The sequence below is a fragment of the Chiloscyllium plagiosum genome, chromosome 28, assembly GCF_004010195.1.
Source record: "Chiloscyllium plagiosum isolate BGI_BamShark_2017 chromosome 28, ASM401019v2, whole genome shotgun sequence".
In the NCBI taxonomy this organism is placed as follows: domain Eukaryota; kingdom Metazoa; phylum Chordata; class Chondrichthyes; order Orectolobiformes; family Hemiscylliidae; genus Chiloscyllium; species Chiloscyllium plagiosum.
Window position 1 is genome coordinate 49,527,369 of NC_057737.1, and position 16,172 is coordinate 49,543,540.

The 16,172-nt window shown below is 45.5% G+C and overlaps 1 protein-coding gene across 1 annotated transcript in view; it reads right to left on the minus strand.

Annotated features, from left to right (window-relative positions):
• LOC122564238 (phosphorylase b kinase gamma catalytic chain, skeletal muscle/heart isoform-like) overlaps window positions 1-16,172 on the minus strand; it is a 106,585-nt gene that overhangs the window by 2,959 nt on the left and 87,454 nt on the right. Inside the window, exon 8 of the mRNA XM_043718936.1 lies at window positions 15,203-15,328. Within this exon, the coding sequence (XP_043574871.1) occupies window positions 15,203-15,328 (126 nt within the window). The remainder of the gene's footprint in view (window positions 1-15,202; window positions 15,329-16,172) is intronic.

Consider the following 16,172-nt stretch of genomic DNA (forward strand, 5'->3'; position numbering starts at 1 on the left):
CCGACTGGAGGCCGGTGTGGGGAGGTTGATCCCCGACTGGAGGCCGATGTGGGGAGGTGAGTCCCAGACTGGAGGCCGGTGTGGGGAGGTGAGTCCCAGACTGGAGGCCGGTGTGGGGAGGTGTGTCCCAGACTGGAGGCTGGTGTGGGTAGGTGAGTCCCAGACTGGAGGCTGGTGTGGGGAGGTGTGTCCCAGACTGGAGGCTGGTGTGGGGAGGTGAGTCCCAGACTGGAGGCCGGTGTGGGGAGGTCAGTCCCAGACTGGAGGCCGGTGTGGGGAGGTGTGTCCCAGACTGGAGGCCCGGTGTGGGGAGGTGTGTCCCAGACTGGAGGCCGGTGTGGGGAGGTGAGTCCCAGACTGGAGAATGTCACTGGGAGATGTGAACATTGTGGACTGTAGGCGAGGCCTTCAGTTTTGAAGCCCGGTGTGATCTGGAGTCTTGAGCTGGCATGGACTTTGGTGAAAAGGACTATAAATCTGAGTACTTTTTTTCCTTTTTATTCTTATGCTGGACTTTTATTTATTACGCTTTCAATTTTGTACCAAATAGTTAAGTATCTGTAGCTCGCCATCTTGTACCCAAGATGGCCCCATAAGTGGCGACAGTACAAACCTTTCACTGTACTAATTCAAGTGCACATGACAATAAAGTTAACTCAATCCCATTCAATTCTTGGCTAATTACTTTGCCCTGCACCAAGAAACCTCTAACAATAATCTTGGAGATCGCTGGATGGAATTAATTTCTGTCTATTCTGAGTTCTTGGTAAATTCATGCTGCCAGTTGTTTTCCATCCTGTCAGGATTGGTCATTGCCTGTATTGATCAATGGGAGGCCGAATGACACAGACTGTTCGAGCCTGTACATGACGAATATTTAACCATTTCTGTCCAAGCTGGCCGGTTACATCCGAACAGAAATGAAATCAACATCCTTGCATGAAGGGTTCTGAATGCTGTTGGGAGTGGATTTAAACTAGATGGCCAGGGAGATGGTAGTTCAGGAAGGAGACAGCCTGAAATGGAATTAGAAGTTAAAACATGAGAAGGGAGATAAAAGGCAAGAAAGAAATGAGATTAGCAAGCTTAAATGGAACATGTTTTAACTTAAGGAACTGAGTCTGTACTGCAGTGCTGACTGTATTGTAGTGCTGCCCCTATATTGCAGTGCGGTCCTGTATTGCACTGTTGTCCTGTGTTGCCGTGCTGTCCTCTATTGCAGTGCTGCTCTGTATTGCCGTGCTGTCCTCTATTGCAGTGCTGCTCTGTATTGCAGCGTGGTCTTGTATTTCACTGCGGTCCTGTGTTGCAGTGCTGTCCTGTGTTACAGTGCTGTCCTGTGTTGCAGTGCTGTCCTGTAGTGCAGTGCTGTCCTGTATTGCAATGCTGTCCTCTGTTGCAGTGCTGTCCTGTGTTATAGTGCTGTCCGGTATTGCAGTGCTGTCCTGTGTTACAGTGCTGTCCTGTATTGCAGTGCTGCCTCTGTATTACGCTGCTGTCCTGCGTTGCAGTGCAGACCCAGTATTGCAGTGCTGTCCTGTGTTGCAGTGCTGTCCTATGTTACAGTGCTGTCCTGGGTGGCAGTGCACTCCCGTATTGCAGTGCTGTCCTCTGTTGCAGTGCAATCCCTGTATTGCAGTGCAGTCCAGTATTGCTGTGCTGCCCCTGCATTGCAGTATTGTCCCTGTATTGTGGTGCAGTCCCTGTATTGTAGTGCTGTCCCTGTATTGCAGTGCAGTCCTCTGTTGCAGTGCTGTCCTTTATTGCATTGCAGTCCCGGTATTGTAGTGCAGTCCCTGTATTGCAGTGCAGTCTCTGTATTGCAGTGCTGTCCTCTGTTGCAGTGCTGTCCTTTATTGCAGTGCTTTCCCCGTATTGTAGTGCTGTCCCTGTATTGCAGTGCAGTCCCTGTATTGCAGTGCTGTCCTCTGTTGCAGTGCAGTCCCTGTATTGTAGTGCTGTCCTTTATTGCAGTGCAGTCCCTGTATTGTAGTGCAGTCCCTGTGTTGCATTGCTGTCCCGTATTGCAGTGCTGTCCTTTATTGCAGTGCTGTCCTTTATTGCAGTGCTGTCCCTAATTGCAGTGCTGTCCTTTATTGCAGTGCTGTCCTGTATTGCAATGCTGTCCTTTATTGCAGTGCTGTCCCGTATTGCAGTGCTGTCCTGTATTGCAGTGCTGTCCCGTATTGCAGTGCTGTCCCGTATTGCAGTGCTGTCCTTTATTGCAGTGCAGTCCCTGTATTGCAGTGCTGTCCTTTGTTGCAGTGCTGTCCTGTATTGCATTGCTGTCCTCTATTGCAGTGCAGTCCCTGTATTGCAGTGCTGTCCTTGCTGTCCTGTATTGCAGTGCTGTCCTTTATTGCAGCACTGCCCTTTATTGCAGTGCAGTCCCTCTATTGCAGTGATGTCCCGTATTGCTGTGCAGTCACTGTATTGTACTGCAGTCCCTGTATTGCAGAGCTGTCCTCTGTTGCTGTGCTGTCCTTTATTGCAGTGCATTCCCTGTATTGTAGTGCTGTCCCATATTGCAGTGCTGTCCTGTATGGCAGTGCTGTCCTTTATTGCAGTGCAGTCCCTGTATTGCTGTGCTATCCCGTATTGCAGTGCTGTCCTGTATTGCAGTGCTGTCCTTTATTGCAGTGCAGTGCCTGTATTGCAGTGCTGTCCCGTATTGCAGTGCTGTCCTTTATTGCAGTGCAGCCCCTGTGTTGCAGTGCAGTCCTGTATTGCAGTGCTGTCCTTTATTGCAGTGCAGCCCCTGTGTTGCAGTGCAGTCCCTGTATTGCAGTGCTGTCCTGTATTGCAATGCTGTCATTTATTGCAGTGCAGTCCCTTTATTGCTGTGCTATCCCATATTGCAGTGCTGTCCTGTATTGCAGTGCTGTCCTTTATTGCAGTGCTGTCCCCTATTTCAATGTTGTCCTTTGTTGCAGTGCTGTCCCCTATTGCAGTGCTGTCCTGTATTACAGTGCTGTCTCTGTAATGCAGTGCAGTCCCTGTATTGCAGTGCTGTCCTTTATTGTGCCGCTGTCCCCAATTGCACTGCTGTCCTGTGTTACAATGCTGTCCGGTATTGCAGTGCAGTCCCTGTATTGCAGTGCTGTCCTGTATTGCAGTGCTATCCTTTATTGAAGTGCAGTCCCTTTATTGCAATACAGTCCCTGTATTGTAGTGCAGTCCCTGTATTGCAGTGCTGTCCTGTATTGCAGTGCTGTCCCGTATTGCAGTGCTGTCCCGTATTGCAGTGCTGTCCTTTATTGCACGGCTGTACTGTATTGCAGTGCTGTCCTGAATTGCAATGCTGTCCCATACTGCAGTGCAGTCCCTGTATTGCAGTGCTGTCCCGTATTGCAGTGCTGTCCTGTATTGCAGTGCTGTCCTTTATTGCAGTGCTGTCCTTTGTTGCTGTGCAGTCCCTGTATTTCAGTGCTGTTCCGTATTGCAGTGCTGTCCTGTATTGCAGTGCTGTCCCGTATTGCAGTGCTGTCTTCTATTGCAGTGCAGACCCATATTGCAGTGCTGTCCTTTATGGCAGTGCAGTCGTGTATTTCAGTGCTGTCCCGTATTGCAGTGCTGTCCTTTATTGCAGTGCAGTCCTGTATTGCAGTGCTGTCCTTTATTGCAGTGCTGTCCCGTATTGCAGTGCAGTCCCTGTATTGCAGTGCTGTCCTGTATTGCAGTGCTGTCCTTTATTACAGTGCTGTACCGTATTGCAGTGCTGTCCTTTGTTGCAGTGCTGTCCCTGTATTGCAGTGCTGACCTATATTGCAGTGCTGTCCTGTATTGCAGTGCTGTCCTTTATTACAGTGCTGTCCTTTGTTGCAGTGCAGTCCCTGTATTGCAGTGCTGAGCTATATTGCAGTGCTGTCCTTTGTTGCAGTGCAGTCCCTGTATTGCAGTGCTGACCTACATTGCAGTGCTGTCCTTTGTTGCAGTGCTGTCCTTTATTGCAGTGCAGTCCCTGTATTGCAGTGCTGTCCCGTATTGCAGTGCTGTCCTTTATTGCAGTGCAGTCCCTGTATTGCAGTGCGGTCCCATATTGCAGTGCTGTCCTTTATTGCACTGCTGTCCTTTATTGCAGTGCTGTCTGTGTATTGCAGTGCTGTCCCATATTGCAGTGCAGTCCCTGTATTGCAGTGCTGTCCTTTATTGCACTGCTGTCCTGTATTGCAGTGCTGTCCTTTATTGCAGTGCTGTCTCTGTATTGCAGTGCTGTCCCATATTGCAGTGCAGTCCCTGTATTGCAGTGCTGTCCCATATTGCAGTGCAGTCCCTGTATTGCAGTGCTGTCCTTTATTGCACTGCTGTCCTGTATTGCAGTGCTGTCCTTTTTTGCAGTGCAGTCCCTGTATTGCAGTGCAGTCCCTGTATTGCAGTGCTGTCCTTTATTGCAGTGCTGTCCTTTATTGCAGTGCTGTCCCGTACTGCAGTGCAGTCCCTGTATTTCAGTGCTGTCCTTTATTGCAGTGCTGTCCTTTGTTGCTGTGCAGTCCCTGTATTGCAGTGCTGTCCCGTATTGCAGTGCTGTCCTTTATTGCAGTGCTGTCCTTTATTGCAGTGCTGTCCTTTTTTGCAGTGCAGTCCCTGTATTGCAGTGCAGTCCCTTTATTGCAGTGCTGTCCTGTATTGCAGTGTTCTTCCATGCAGCGAAAGAACTGCGGATGCTGTAAGATCAGAGACAAAAATAGAAGTTGTTGGAAAAGCTCAGTCGGTCAGGCAGCATTTGTGGAGAGAAATCAGAGTTAATGTTTCAGGTTGAGTGTTCCTTCTACACAACTGATGGTAGGTCTGAAACTGTTGGTTTATATGCAGCAGATAGGGTACGGGGAGGGTGGTATGGAGGAGACAATAGATGCGGGTAGAGCCCAAAGAGACAGAAGAACAGTTAGATTGACGAACCCGTGGATAACGATCTGGCTAGGACAGTGAATTGCTGTTGATGGGGACTTCTAGTGTCACTGAAGTGTGGGAGATGGCCAGATCCGGCTGAGCGCCCTGTCAGCCACAGTGCTTGGGAATCTTTGGTTGATAAAGAAGGTGGACAGTTCCCACATATCAGTCCTCACTCTTCCTTCCCACAACAGTAATAGAATCCCTCTTGTCCTTATCTAGCATCCACCAGAAGATCATTAGTAACTATTTTTGCCACGTCCAGCAAGTTATCATCAGGCACATATTCTTTTCCCTTCCCTTGCCAGCCTTCTGCAGGGACCGTTTTCTCCAGGATATTCTGGCCCACTCCTCCTTCACTCCCAACATCCCCACAGACTCACAACAGAAAAAGTGGAAGGTTGCTCTGTCATCAGTCGAGTTGTGAGAGATCAAAGAGCAAAATTCAGAATCAGAACCAAAAGATCTGCGGATGCTGTAAAGCAGAAACAGAAAGAAATATTGCTGGCAATGTTCAGCAGGTCTGGCAGCATCTGCGGTGAGAAATTAGAATTAATGTTTTGGGTCAAGTGACCCTTCCACACAATTCTCTGAGAAAGGGGCACTCAATCTGAAACGTTAACTCTGATTTCTCTCGACAGACGCTGCCAAACCTTCTGAGCTTTTCCAACAATTTCTGAAGATGTGGAATCAGTTTGGGTGGAGGTCAGAAGGTGTGGAGAGAGAGAGCTTAGAAGCATGGTGAAAAGACAATAATCTCTCCATCAATATCAGCAAAACAAAGGAGATGGTCATCAACTTCGGGAAGCAGATCCCGGTGTGTATCAGTGGTGCTTAGGTGGAGATGGCTGAGAGTTTCCAGTTCCCAGGAGTAAATATCACCACCAAACTGTCCTGGTCCATCCATTCAATGCTATGGTCAAGAAAGCTCATCTACACCTGTACATCCTCAGAAGGCGAAGGCAATTCGGCATGTCCGTGGCATCTCACCAATGTTTAGAGATTCACTGTAGAAATCATCATAGTGTGGTATAATAACTGCTCAGCCCAATACTGCAATAAATTACAGAGAATTGTAAATGCAGCCCATCACCAAACCAGTGTTTTATTCATGGACTCCAAATATACTTCTTGCAGGCTCAGGAAGGCAGGCATTATAATCAAAGACCCCTTCCACCCAGGTTAGATTCTCTTCTACCCTCTTCCACCAGGCAGAAGATACAAAAGTTTGAAAACACATACCAATAGATTCAGGAATAGTTTCTTCCCTGCTGTTATCAGACTCATATGTTTGAGATGATCTTTCTCTGCATCCTCTCTGTAGCACTTTATTCTGCATTCCGCTCTACTACCTTGATGTACTTATGCAAGGTATGATTTGCCTGGATAGCACAGACAGCAACACTTTTCACTATCTCGGTACATGTGACAATAATAAATCAAATCATCTGTGGCAAAATAAAATTTAAGGTTGTATTAAATTGAGTGAAACACTGGACAAATCTGCAAAGACTAGAGGATTGAGCATATTTTAAGAACCAAAGAACAACAAAGAAAGAACAAAGAAAATTTAGAGCCCAGGAACAGGCCCTTCGGCCCTCCAAGCCTGACCGATCCAAATGTACTGTCTAAACCTGTTGGTCAATTCCTAAGCTTCTTATCCCTCTGCTCCTCACCTATTCATGCATCTGTCCAGACACATCTTAAATGAAATGTGGGTGGCACGGTGGCACAGTGGTTAGCACTGCTGCCTCACAGCGCCAGAGACCCGGGTTCAATTCCCGCCTCAAGCGACTGTGTGGAATTTGCACATTCTCCCCGTGTCTGCATAGGTTTACTCCGGGTGCTCCGGTTTCCTCCCACAGTCCAAAAATGTGCAGGTTAGGTGAATTGGCCATGCTAAATTGCCCATAGTGTTAGGTGAAGTGGGTCTGGGTGGGTTGCGCTTCGGCGGGTCGGTGTGGACTTGTTGGACCGAAGGGCCTGTTTCCACACTGTAAGTAATCTAATCTAACTGAATCTACCGAGCCTGCCTCTACCATGTCTGCTGGCAACACGTTCCAAACGCCCACCGCCCTCTGTGTGAAGTACTTGCCGCGTGTATCCCCCTTAAACTTTCCACCTCTCACCTTGAAAGCATGACCTCTCAATATTGAATCCTTCACCCTGGGAAAAAGCTTGTCTTTGTCCACCCTGTCTATACCCTGCCTGATTTTGTAAACCTCAACCTCTCTTCATAGCTAGCTCCTTCCATACCAGGCAACATCCTCATAAACCTTCTCTGCACCCTCTCCAAAGCATCCACATCCTTTTGGTAATGTGGCGCCCAGAACTGTACACAGTATTCTAACCAATGTCTTGTACAATTTTATCATGATCTGCCAGCTCTTATACTCGATACCCTGTCTGATGAAGGCGAGCATACTATATGCCTTCTTGACCACTCTATCCACCTGTGCAGCAACCTTCAGGGTACAATGGATCTGCACTCTCAGATCTCTCTGCTCATCAACTTTTCCCAAGGCTCTTCCATTCATTGTATAATTATCCCTAGAATTAGACTTGCCTAAATGCATCACCTCACATTTTTCTGGATTGAAAGCCTTCTGCCACTTTTCCGCCCAACTCTCCAGTCTAAGTATATCCTCCTGTATTCTCTGACAGTCCCTTATGCTTTCTGCCACTCCACCAATCTTTGTGTCATCTGCAAACTTGATGATACCAACAGTTCCCTCTTCTAGATCATTTATATATATCACAGTGGCCCCAACACTGATCTCTGTGGAACACCACTGGTCACCTTTCTCCATTTCGAGAAACTCCCTTCAACTACTACTCTCTGTCTCCTGTTGCTCAACCAATTCTTTATCCACCTAGCTAGAACACCCTGCACACCATGTGACTTCACTTTCTCTATTAGTTTACCATGGGGAATTTTATCAAACGCCTTACTAAAGTCCATGTATATGACATCAATAGCCATTCCTTCATCTAACAACTTGGTCACTTCCTTGAAGAACTCTGAAGTTGGTAAGGCATGATCTCCCCCGCACAAACCATGTTGCTTATCACTGATAAGCTCATTCCTTTCCAAATATAAATAGATCCTATCTCTCAGTACCCTCTCCAGCAACTTCCCTACCACTGACATCAGGCTCACTGGTCTGTAGTTACCTGGAATATCCCTACTACCCTTCTTGTACAGGGGGACAACATGAGCAACCCTCCAGTCCTCCCTGTATTTAAGGATGCCACAAAGATATCTGTCAGGGCCCTAGCTATTTCCTCTCTCGCCTCCCTCAGCAACCTGGGATAGATCCCATCTGGTCCTGGGGATTTGTCCACCTTAATAACCTCTAGCCTACCCAACACATCTTCCCTATTTATGCCAATGTGATCCAGACTAATCAAACTTCTATCCCTAATCTCAAGATTCATCATGTTCCTCTCCTCAGTGAACACTGATGCAAAGTAATCATTCAGAATCTCACCCATTCTCTCAGGTTTGGCACACAGCCTTCCTTCATTATCTTTTAGTGGACCAATCCTTTCTCTCGTTACCTGCTTGCTTATTTTTTAAGAATAAAATGCTTTGAGATTCTCCTTAATTCTGCTCACTAAAGCTATTTCATGACCCCTTTTAGCCCGCTTGATTCCCTCTTTTAAGACTTGTCCTACTCTTCCATATTCCTCCAGGGCCCGTTCTGTTCTTAGCTGCCTGGACCTTATGTACATTTCCCTTTTCCTCTTGGCTAGTCGTACAATTTCTCCTGTCATCCATGGTTTACGAATCTTGCCCTTCCTATCCATTGCCTTCAATGGGACATGCCTATCTTGCACTATCTTTAACCTATCTTTGAAAGCCTCCCACATCTCAAAGATGGACTTCCCTTCAAATAGCTGTGTCCAATCCACATTTCTCAGCTCCTGCCTAATTTTGATATAATTGGCCTTGGCCCAGTTTAGTAACCTTCCCTTAGGACCACTCTCATCTTTACCTACAAGTATTGTAAAACTTACAGAATTGTGGTCACTGTTCCCAAAGAAATCCCCCACTGCAACTTCTACCACCTGTCCTGGCTCGTTCCCCAACACCAGGTCCAATATGGCCCCTTCCCTCATCGGACTTTTGACATACTGCTCTAGAAAACTCTCCTGGACGCTTCTTATAAATTCTACCCCATCCAGACCTCTGACACTAAGCGTATCCCAGTCAATGTTGGGAAAATTAAAATCTCCCATCACCACTACCCAATTGCCTCTACATCTTTCCTTAATCTTTTTAACTACTTGTTCTTCTATCTTACGCTCACTGTTGGGAGGTCTGTAATACAGCCCCAACAATGTAACTGCATCCTTCTTATTTCTCAGCTCCACCCATAATGCCTCACTACGCAAGCCCTCCATAGTGTCCTCCTTTAGCACAGCCGTGATATTATCCCTGACCAGCAATGCAACTCCACCCCCTCTTTTACTTCCCTCCCTGTCCTGTCTGAAACGTCTATATCCTGGAACATTCAGTTGCCAATCATCATGTCTGTCCTGCAACCAAGTCTCTGTGATGGCAATAATGTCATATTCCCAGGCACCAATCCAAGCCCTAAGTTCATCTGTTTACACACTATACTCCTTGCATTAAAGTAGATGCATTTCAAACCACCAGTTCTTTTGCGCTCACCTGCTCTCTGCCTATTTTTCCCTTTATTAGTGCTATCTTCATAATTCCTACAGTCTGCAGTTTCCACCTCGCTGCCTACTTGTTTTCTCAGCAACTAGCAAAATGATTCCTGAAAATGAAAGGGGAGATAGTGGAAAATGTGAGAAAGCTCACTCACAATAACTAGAAACAGATATGAAGAGTTTGTATCAATATCTGAATAGGCGAAACATAACTAAAGCTGATCCTCTACACTTGGTCTCAAATGCACAAATGTGATATGACAACTGCTCTGCTCAATACTGCAAGAAATTACAGAGAATTGTAAATGCAGCCCAATCGATCGCAGAGTCTCTTAATAGTTGATCTCACTGCCCATCCATTCTCCATTGCCGCATCCACACTGCTGCCTGACCTTTGCTTCCAGAAACCCTGCAGCTAGAGAAACGTTCTGCTCTAAACATGTTTTGCCAGCTTGTTTCAGTTTACGTAGAACCATAGAAACCCTGCAGTATGGAATCAGGCCATTCTGCCCTACAAGTCCATACCGACTCTCCAATGAGCATCCCACTCCCCTACCCTATCCCTGTATTTCCCACAGCTCATCCAACTAACCTGCACATCTTTGGACTGTGGCAGAAAACTGGAGCACCTGGAGGAAACCCACACAGTCACAGGGAAAATGTGCAAACTCCACACAGAGCACCATCTGAGGCTGGAATTGAACCCGAGTCCCTGATGTTGTGAGGCAGCACTGCTAACCACTGAGCCACTGAACTAAGCTTGGTTCAAATGGATTCTCATTGCAAGGTAAAGTACATTTTGTGATGGCAATGCACACAAATAAATAAGCAATATACTTGGAATAGATGCGTGAAGCTGGTACATTTCAGCACTAGAAACATAGGAGGCTATTTAGCCCATCATGACCATGCAGGCTCTCTGCAACAGTAGCTCAGCTTGACTGACTCCTCTGCCCATTCTCTGCAGATTTCCCAGCTGCTTGTTAACAGGTGTGCGCAGAATAAAGAAAAATGACAAAGAACACTAGTGCACCCTAAGTCCAATATCAAAGCAATCCAAAGCGACCTGGGGCCCTGAAAACACAGATCAAAGATTGCCCTCAGGTGCCTCCACATTTGAAAGCAGTAGCAGCCTTCCAGATCTTCCAGAGGCACAGGTTGACCTGCAACGAGACCAGCAGCTGAGGGACATCATGAACTACAAGGTGAAGCAACAATGATGATCTGCAGTGTCTAAAATAAGCCAAATATGTACAACATCCAGATGGAATAGGAAAATTAATTTCTATTCACAACTGGAAAAGATCACAGCGTTTGCCTTATATGTCACCAAAATATATTGATAAGCAAAAAGGATAATCTGGAATGACCCCACACAATGGTGCACAATAGATTCAAGGATACATTCCCTGAACAGCATGTTTCAGTCACGGAAACTTGATCAGCTGAAGGTTGTTTTGAAAGTTTGCGTATTTTTTTCTTAAACCAGTGCAAAAGGGAAGGGCTGGAACTCAAGCTTCATTGTGTGTTGGTCGTCATCGAGCACAATCCAAGAAACTGCTCACAGATGGCAAAATAATTAAAGAAGCAATGACAGTGACCACTGATTCTACTCAAACACTCAAAGACCAAAGAAATAATGATGGTAATTCAGAGCATGTCACTTGGCGTTTCCACTACAGCAACATAAGTGGATTCTTTTCCTGCTGGCATCTTTAGTAACTACAGCAGGTGCTGAAAATGTGTTGCTGAAAATGTGTTGCTGGAAAAGCGCAGCAGGTCAGGCAGCATCCAAGGAACAGGAGAATCGACGTTTCGGGCATAAGCCCTTCTTCAGGAATAACTACAGCAGGTCCTAAGCACTGTGAATGCCTCTCACTGCAAATTCGACATATCCATCAACATGACTAACACAGCCCACTTAATTATTTTTGTGTGCATGGTTTTTAAGGACATAACAAATAAAGAGGAATTTCTAACGCTTTTGTCACTTAAGGCAAGGACAAGGGATGAAGACAGCTACAATTAATTCAAAAGGTACAAGCTTGCAAAAAGCATTCCAATTAGGAAACTGATTTTCCATCACAACTTATGGTACACCAGACATAGGTGGCACAAATGCAGGTTTTGTTGCATTTTGCAGAATGATCCTGATTGCCCCACTTACTTTAATTACACTGAGTGATCCGCCAACAAACATCAAATAAAGGTTTCCCTTGTAATGAAAATTGTTGTTGACATTTGAGCAAGAGATTTTCAATACCTCTTGTTTAACTTGTTACTCAATGAACTCCATACTGTCTAGGATGAGCAAAACCTCTCCAACCCGATGTGCAGAACAGCCTCTAAAAACCTCGGTGCATGCTATACTACAGTCAGTCAGTGATGATTGTTACATAATTCCTAATCATCCAAAACACACTTTTGCTTTGAAAGGATAGAGGTAGATCTGTGTGTATTCACTGAGGACCTGGCAAATTTGCCTGCATTATCATGAGTAGGTGAAATGTATTTTCAGGTCTGACTAATTTAATCTTTTACTCCTAGGTAGATATAGAGCAAAGCTGCTCTTATTGGTGACCGTATTGATAGCTCTTCTTTCGGAAGGCTGTTTGTGGAATTGTCTTCCTCAGAAAAGAGGTCATGATGTATTTTGAGCAGTTGAACTAGAAATATGAGCTATCTAGGAGGGACCTCTTTCATTACTTTCAGATTAGGGACTTTATACTGAAAAAGACTACATTAATGGTTATGGAGCACATCCCTCTGGACTTCCTTACAATTATGGTGCAACAGAAAATGGAACATTTTTATAGGACATGGTGGCCCTTTCTGAACCATATAGATGCCGACTTACCAGCTATATCAGTTAGGGCCTTTGTGTAGGCATGAGGACTGTGTCTGGCAGCCCGGGGACGCCTGCGAGGAAGAATTCTAAACAAATACAGGTATGCCTACTGATGCTCCCAGTGATGGGGAGCATTGGTGGGATTGCGCTGAGTGTTGTAACAAAGTAATTTAATTTAATTTGCCTTGGTTCAGCTCGGTTTAATTTTTTCTGTTTTGATTTAGTTATTTATTGAACTGTAGTTTGAGGAGAGTACTTTTTTCTTCGAAATTGTTTGTGGAGTAGAGTAGTAGTTTGTTTTCGGTTATTCTGAAGTTATTTTATATTTGTGTAAAAAAAGTCTTCTAAATAAAAATATTTATTAAAAAAAGGAAGTAATGGTGATTGGGCCATTGTTCATAAGTTCATAAGATATAGGAGCAGAATTATGCCATTTGGCCCATCGAGTATGCTCTGCCAACTGATCATGACTGATAAGCATCTGACTGCCATTTTCCTGACTTCTCCCCAAAACCCTTCAACCCATTACCAACTAAAAATCTGTCTACCTCATCCTTAAATGTACTCACTGTCCCAGCATCCACCACACTTTGAGTTAGCGAATCCCACAGATTCACAACTCTTTGGGAGAAGTAGTCTCTCAACTCTGTTTTAAATTTGCTGCCCCTTATCCTACGACTATGACCTCTCATCCTAGGATGCCCCACAAAAGGAAGCATTCTATTGAGTATATTCAAGGCTGACATTGATAGATTTTTGATAGAGAAGGGAGCTGTTTGTTATAGAATGGATGCAGAGATGGAAGCAAAGTGGATACCACATCCAGATTAACCATGGTAGAGGTTAATGGTAGAGCAGATTTGAATTGTGAATTAGCCTATTCCTGCTTCTGAGTCCCATGATCCTTTTTTGAAAAGGTGACCAGCTGAGAGATGGGGGCAATGTTTTTGATGTAGTTGATTTGGACTTCAGCAAGGCTTTTGATAAAGTTCCACATGGGAGACTGACAACAAAGGTAGAGCCCATGGGAACAAAGGAAATTTGGTAATTGGATCCACAATTGGCTGAGTGGCAGAAAGCAGAGGAGTATAGTTGATGGTGGACCACAACCACTTGATGAAGGAGCAGTGCGCCAAAAGCTAGTGCTTCCAAATAAACTTGCTGGACTATAACCTGGTGTTGTGTCATTTTTAACTTTAAATGCAGAGGATATAGATGGGCTGGTCAAGTGTACTAAACAGCACCAAATGGAATTTAATCCAGATAAATGTGAGGTGATGCACTTGGGCAGGATAAATAAGGAAAGGAAATACATGATGAACAGTAGGACCTTCGGGAGCACTGAGGATCAGAGGGATATTGGTGTGATTTAGAAGGCATATGGGATATTTTCCTTTATTGGCTGAGGCATAGAATAAAAGTAAGGGTGGCACAATGGCTCAGTGATTAGCACTGCTGCCTCACAGCACCAAGGTCCCATGTTCGATTCCAGCCTGGAGTTTGCACATTCTCCCCGTGTCTGCGTGGGTTTCCTCCGGGTGCTCCAGTTTCCTCCCTCAATCCAAAGACGTGCAGGTCAGGTGAATTGACCATACTAAATTGCCCGTAGTGTTAGGTGTAGTAGTCAGAGGGAAATGGGTCTGGGTGTGTTGCTCTTCGGCGGGTTGGTGTGGACTGGTTGGGCCGAAGGGCCTGTTTCCACTGTAGGGAATCTAATCTAATCTAAAAGATCAGGGAGGTTATATGCTGCAGCTTTATAAAATGTTGGTTAGGTCACAGCTGAAGTATCGTATGCAGTTTTGGAATTCACATTGTGGAGGGATGCATTAACATTGGAGTTGGTGCAGAGGGAGATTTACCTGGATGCTGCTTGGGTTGGATAGTTTCAGTTATAAGGAAGATTGGACAGACAGGAGTTGTTTTCCTGAGGGCAGAGGGGATTGAGAAGGGACTTGATTGTGATGTATACATTTATGAGGGACAGAGATAGACAGGAAGGACATTTTCCTCTTGATGGAAGGATCAATAACCAGAAGATGTAGATTTAAAAGGTAAGAGGCAGAAGGTTTAGAGGAGATGTGAAGTAAAACCTGTCCCCAAGAAGGTGATGGGAATCTGGAACTCACTGCCTGTAAGGATGGTGAAAGCAGAAACCCTCAGAACATTGAAGCTGTATTTAGATATGCAAGACATACAAGCCTATGAGCCAAATGCTGGCAAATGGGATTAGAATAGTTAGGTGGTTGCTTTTGACCGGCGCTAACCCGACAGGGTCAAGGGGCATTTTCTGTGTTCTAGATCTTTGACTCAAAAGCAACTTCTCAAGAAACATCCTCTAAAATGACTTCTTGAGCATTTATCTCATTGATGTTTGTGGGAGCTCGTAGGTTCTGCATACATTGTCTCCATATGTTCTACACCACAACAGTGATCAATGTACACTGTGGCAGTATTCCTACTTCTGTGCCAGAAGGCCCAGCTTCACATCCCACTTGTTTCAGAGATATGTAATAACATCATGAAAAAGCTGATCAAAAATATCAACATTAATAAGCTCACTTGGCTGCAAAACAACGGATAATTCTGAGGCAGTATCGAGGGTAAGTGGACTATCCCTTTTGGTGGAGATTTCCCTTTGTGACTGTTGATAGAACTCTGAGGTTATTAATGTTCAGGGTTCCAATCTGTGTCAATCAAAGCCAATTGGTTACAATCTAGCTGCAGTGATGCTGGATCTTGGTGCTGCTGTCATGTCCACTGTCTGGTGTTATCTTAGACTTTTACCTTAAACTTTCTGAAAGGGCTGAAATGGCGGACTTCCTCGACCACATATTGCTGGAAGAAAGGGTGTGCTAGGGCTTGATCTGCTGTGAATCGATTCTCAGGTTTCACGACCAGAAGGTGGGAAATCTATTCATTACAAAAACAAAAGAACACATTAGAACAGCACAGGCTTGACAACAACAGCATGCCTCACTATGTGCTCTTCCCTCTGTGCTCCCGCTGAATTTTATATCAAGGCCCATTTATTTTATTCTGTTATACACCAGTCATATTTTGATCTGCCTCAAAGATTGTAGTAAAACCCGTGCAAGTGGTATCCATTTGATTATGGGTCCATGCTCAATGTTTATGTCCTAGTCACCAGATAATTTCATCTCCCATTGGGATCCAAAGTAACCCCAGTTTCCTGACACCAGTCTTGACAGCACCAAGGCTGGAAATGTGTTGCTGGAAAAGCGCAGCAGGTCAGGCAGCATCCAGGGAACAGGAGAATCGACGTTTTGGGCATAAGCCCTTCTTCAGGAATGGGGAAAGTTTGTCCAGCAGGCTAAGATAAAAGGTAGGGAGGAGGGACTTGGGGGAGGGGCGTCGGAAATGTGATAGGTGGAAAGAGGTCAAGGTGAGGGTGATAGGTCAGACGGGAGTGGGGGCGGAGAGGTCGGGAAGAAGATTGCAGGTTAGGAAGGCGGTGCTGAATTCGATGGATTTGACTGAGACAAGGTGGGGGGAGGGGAAATACCTTGTCTCAGTCAAATCCATCGAACTCAGCACCGCCTTCCTAACCTGCAATCTTCTTCACGACCTCTCCGCCCCCACCCCAGTCTCACCTATCACCCTCACCTTGACCTCTTTCCACCGATCACATTTCCGACGCCCCTCCCCCAAGTCCCTCCTCCCTACCTTTTATCTTACCCTGCTGGACAAACTTTCCCCATTCCTGAAGAAGGGCTAATGCCCGAAACGTCAATTC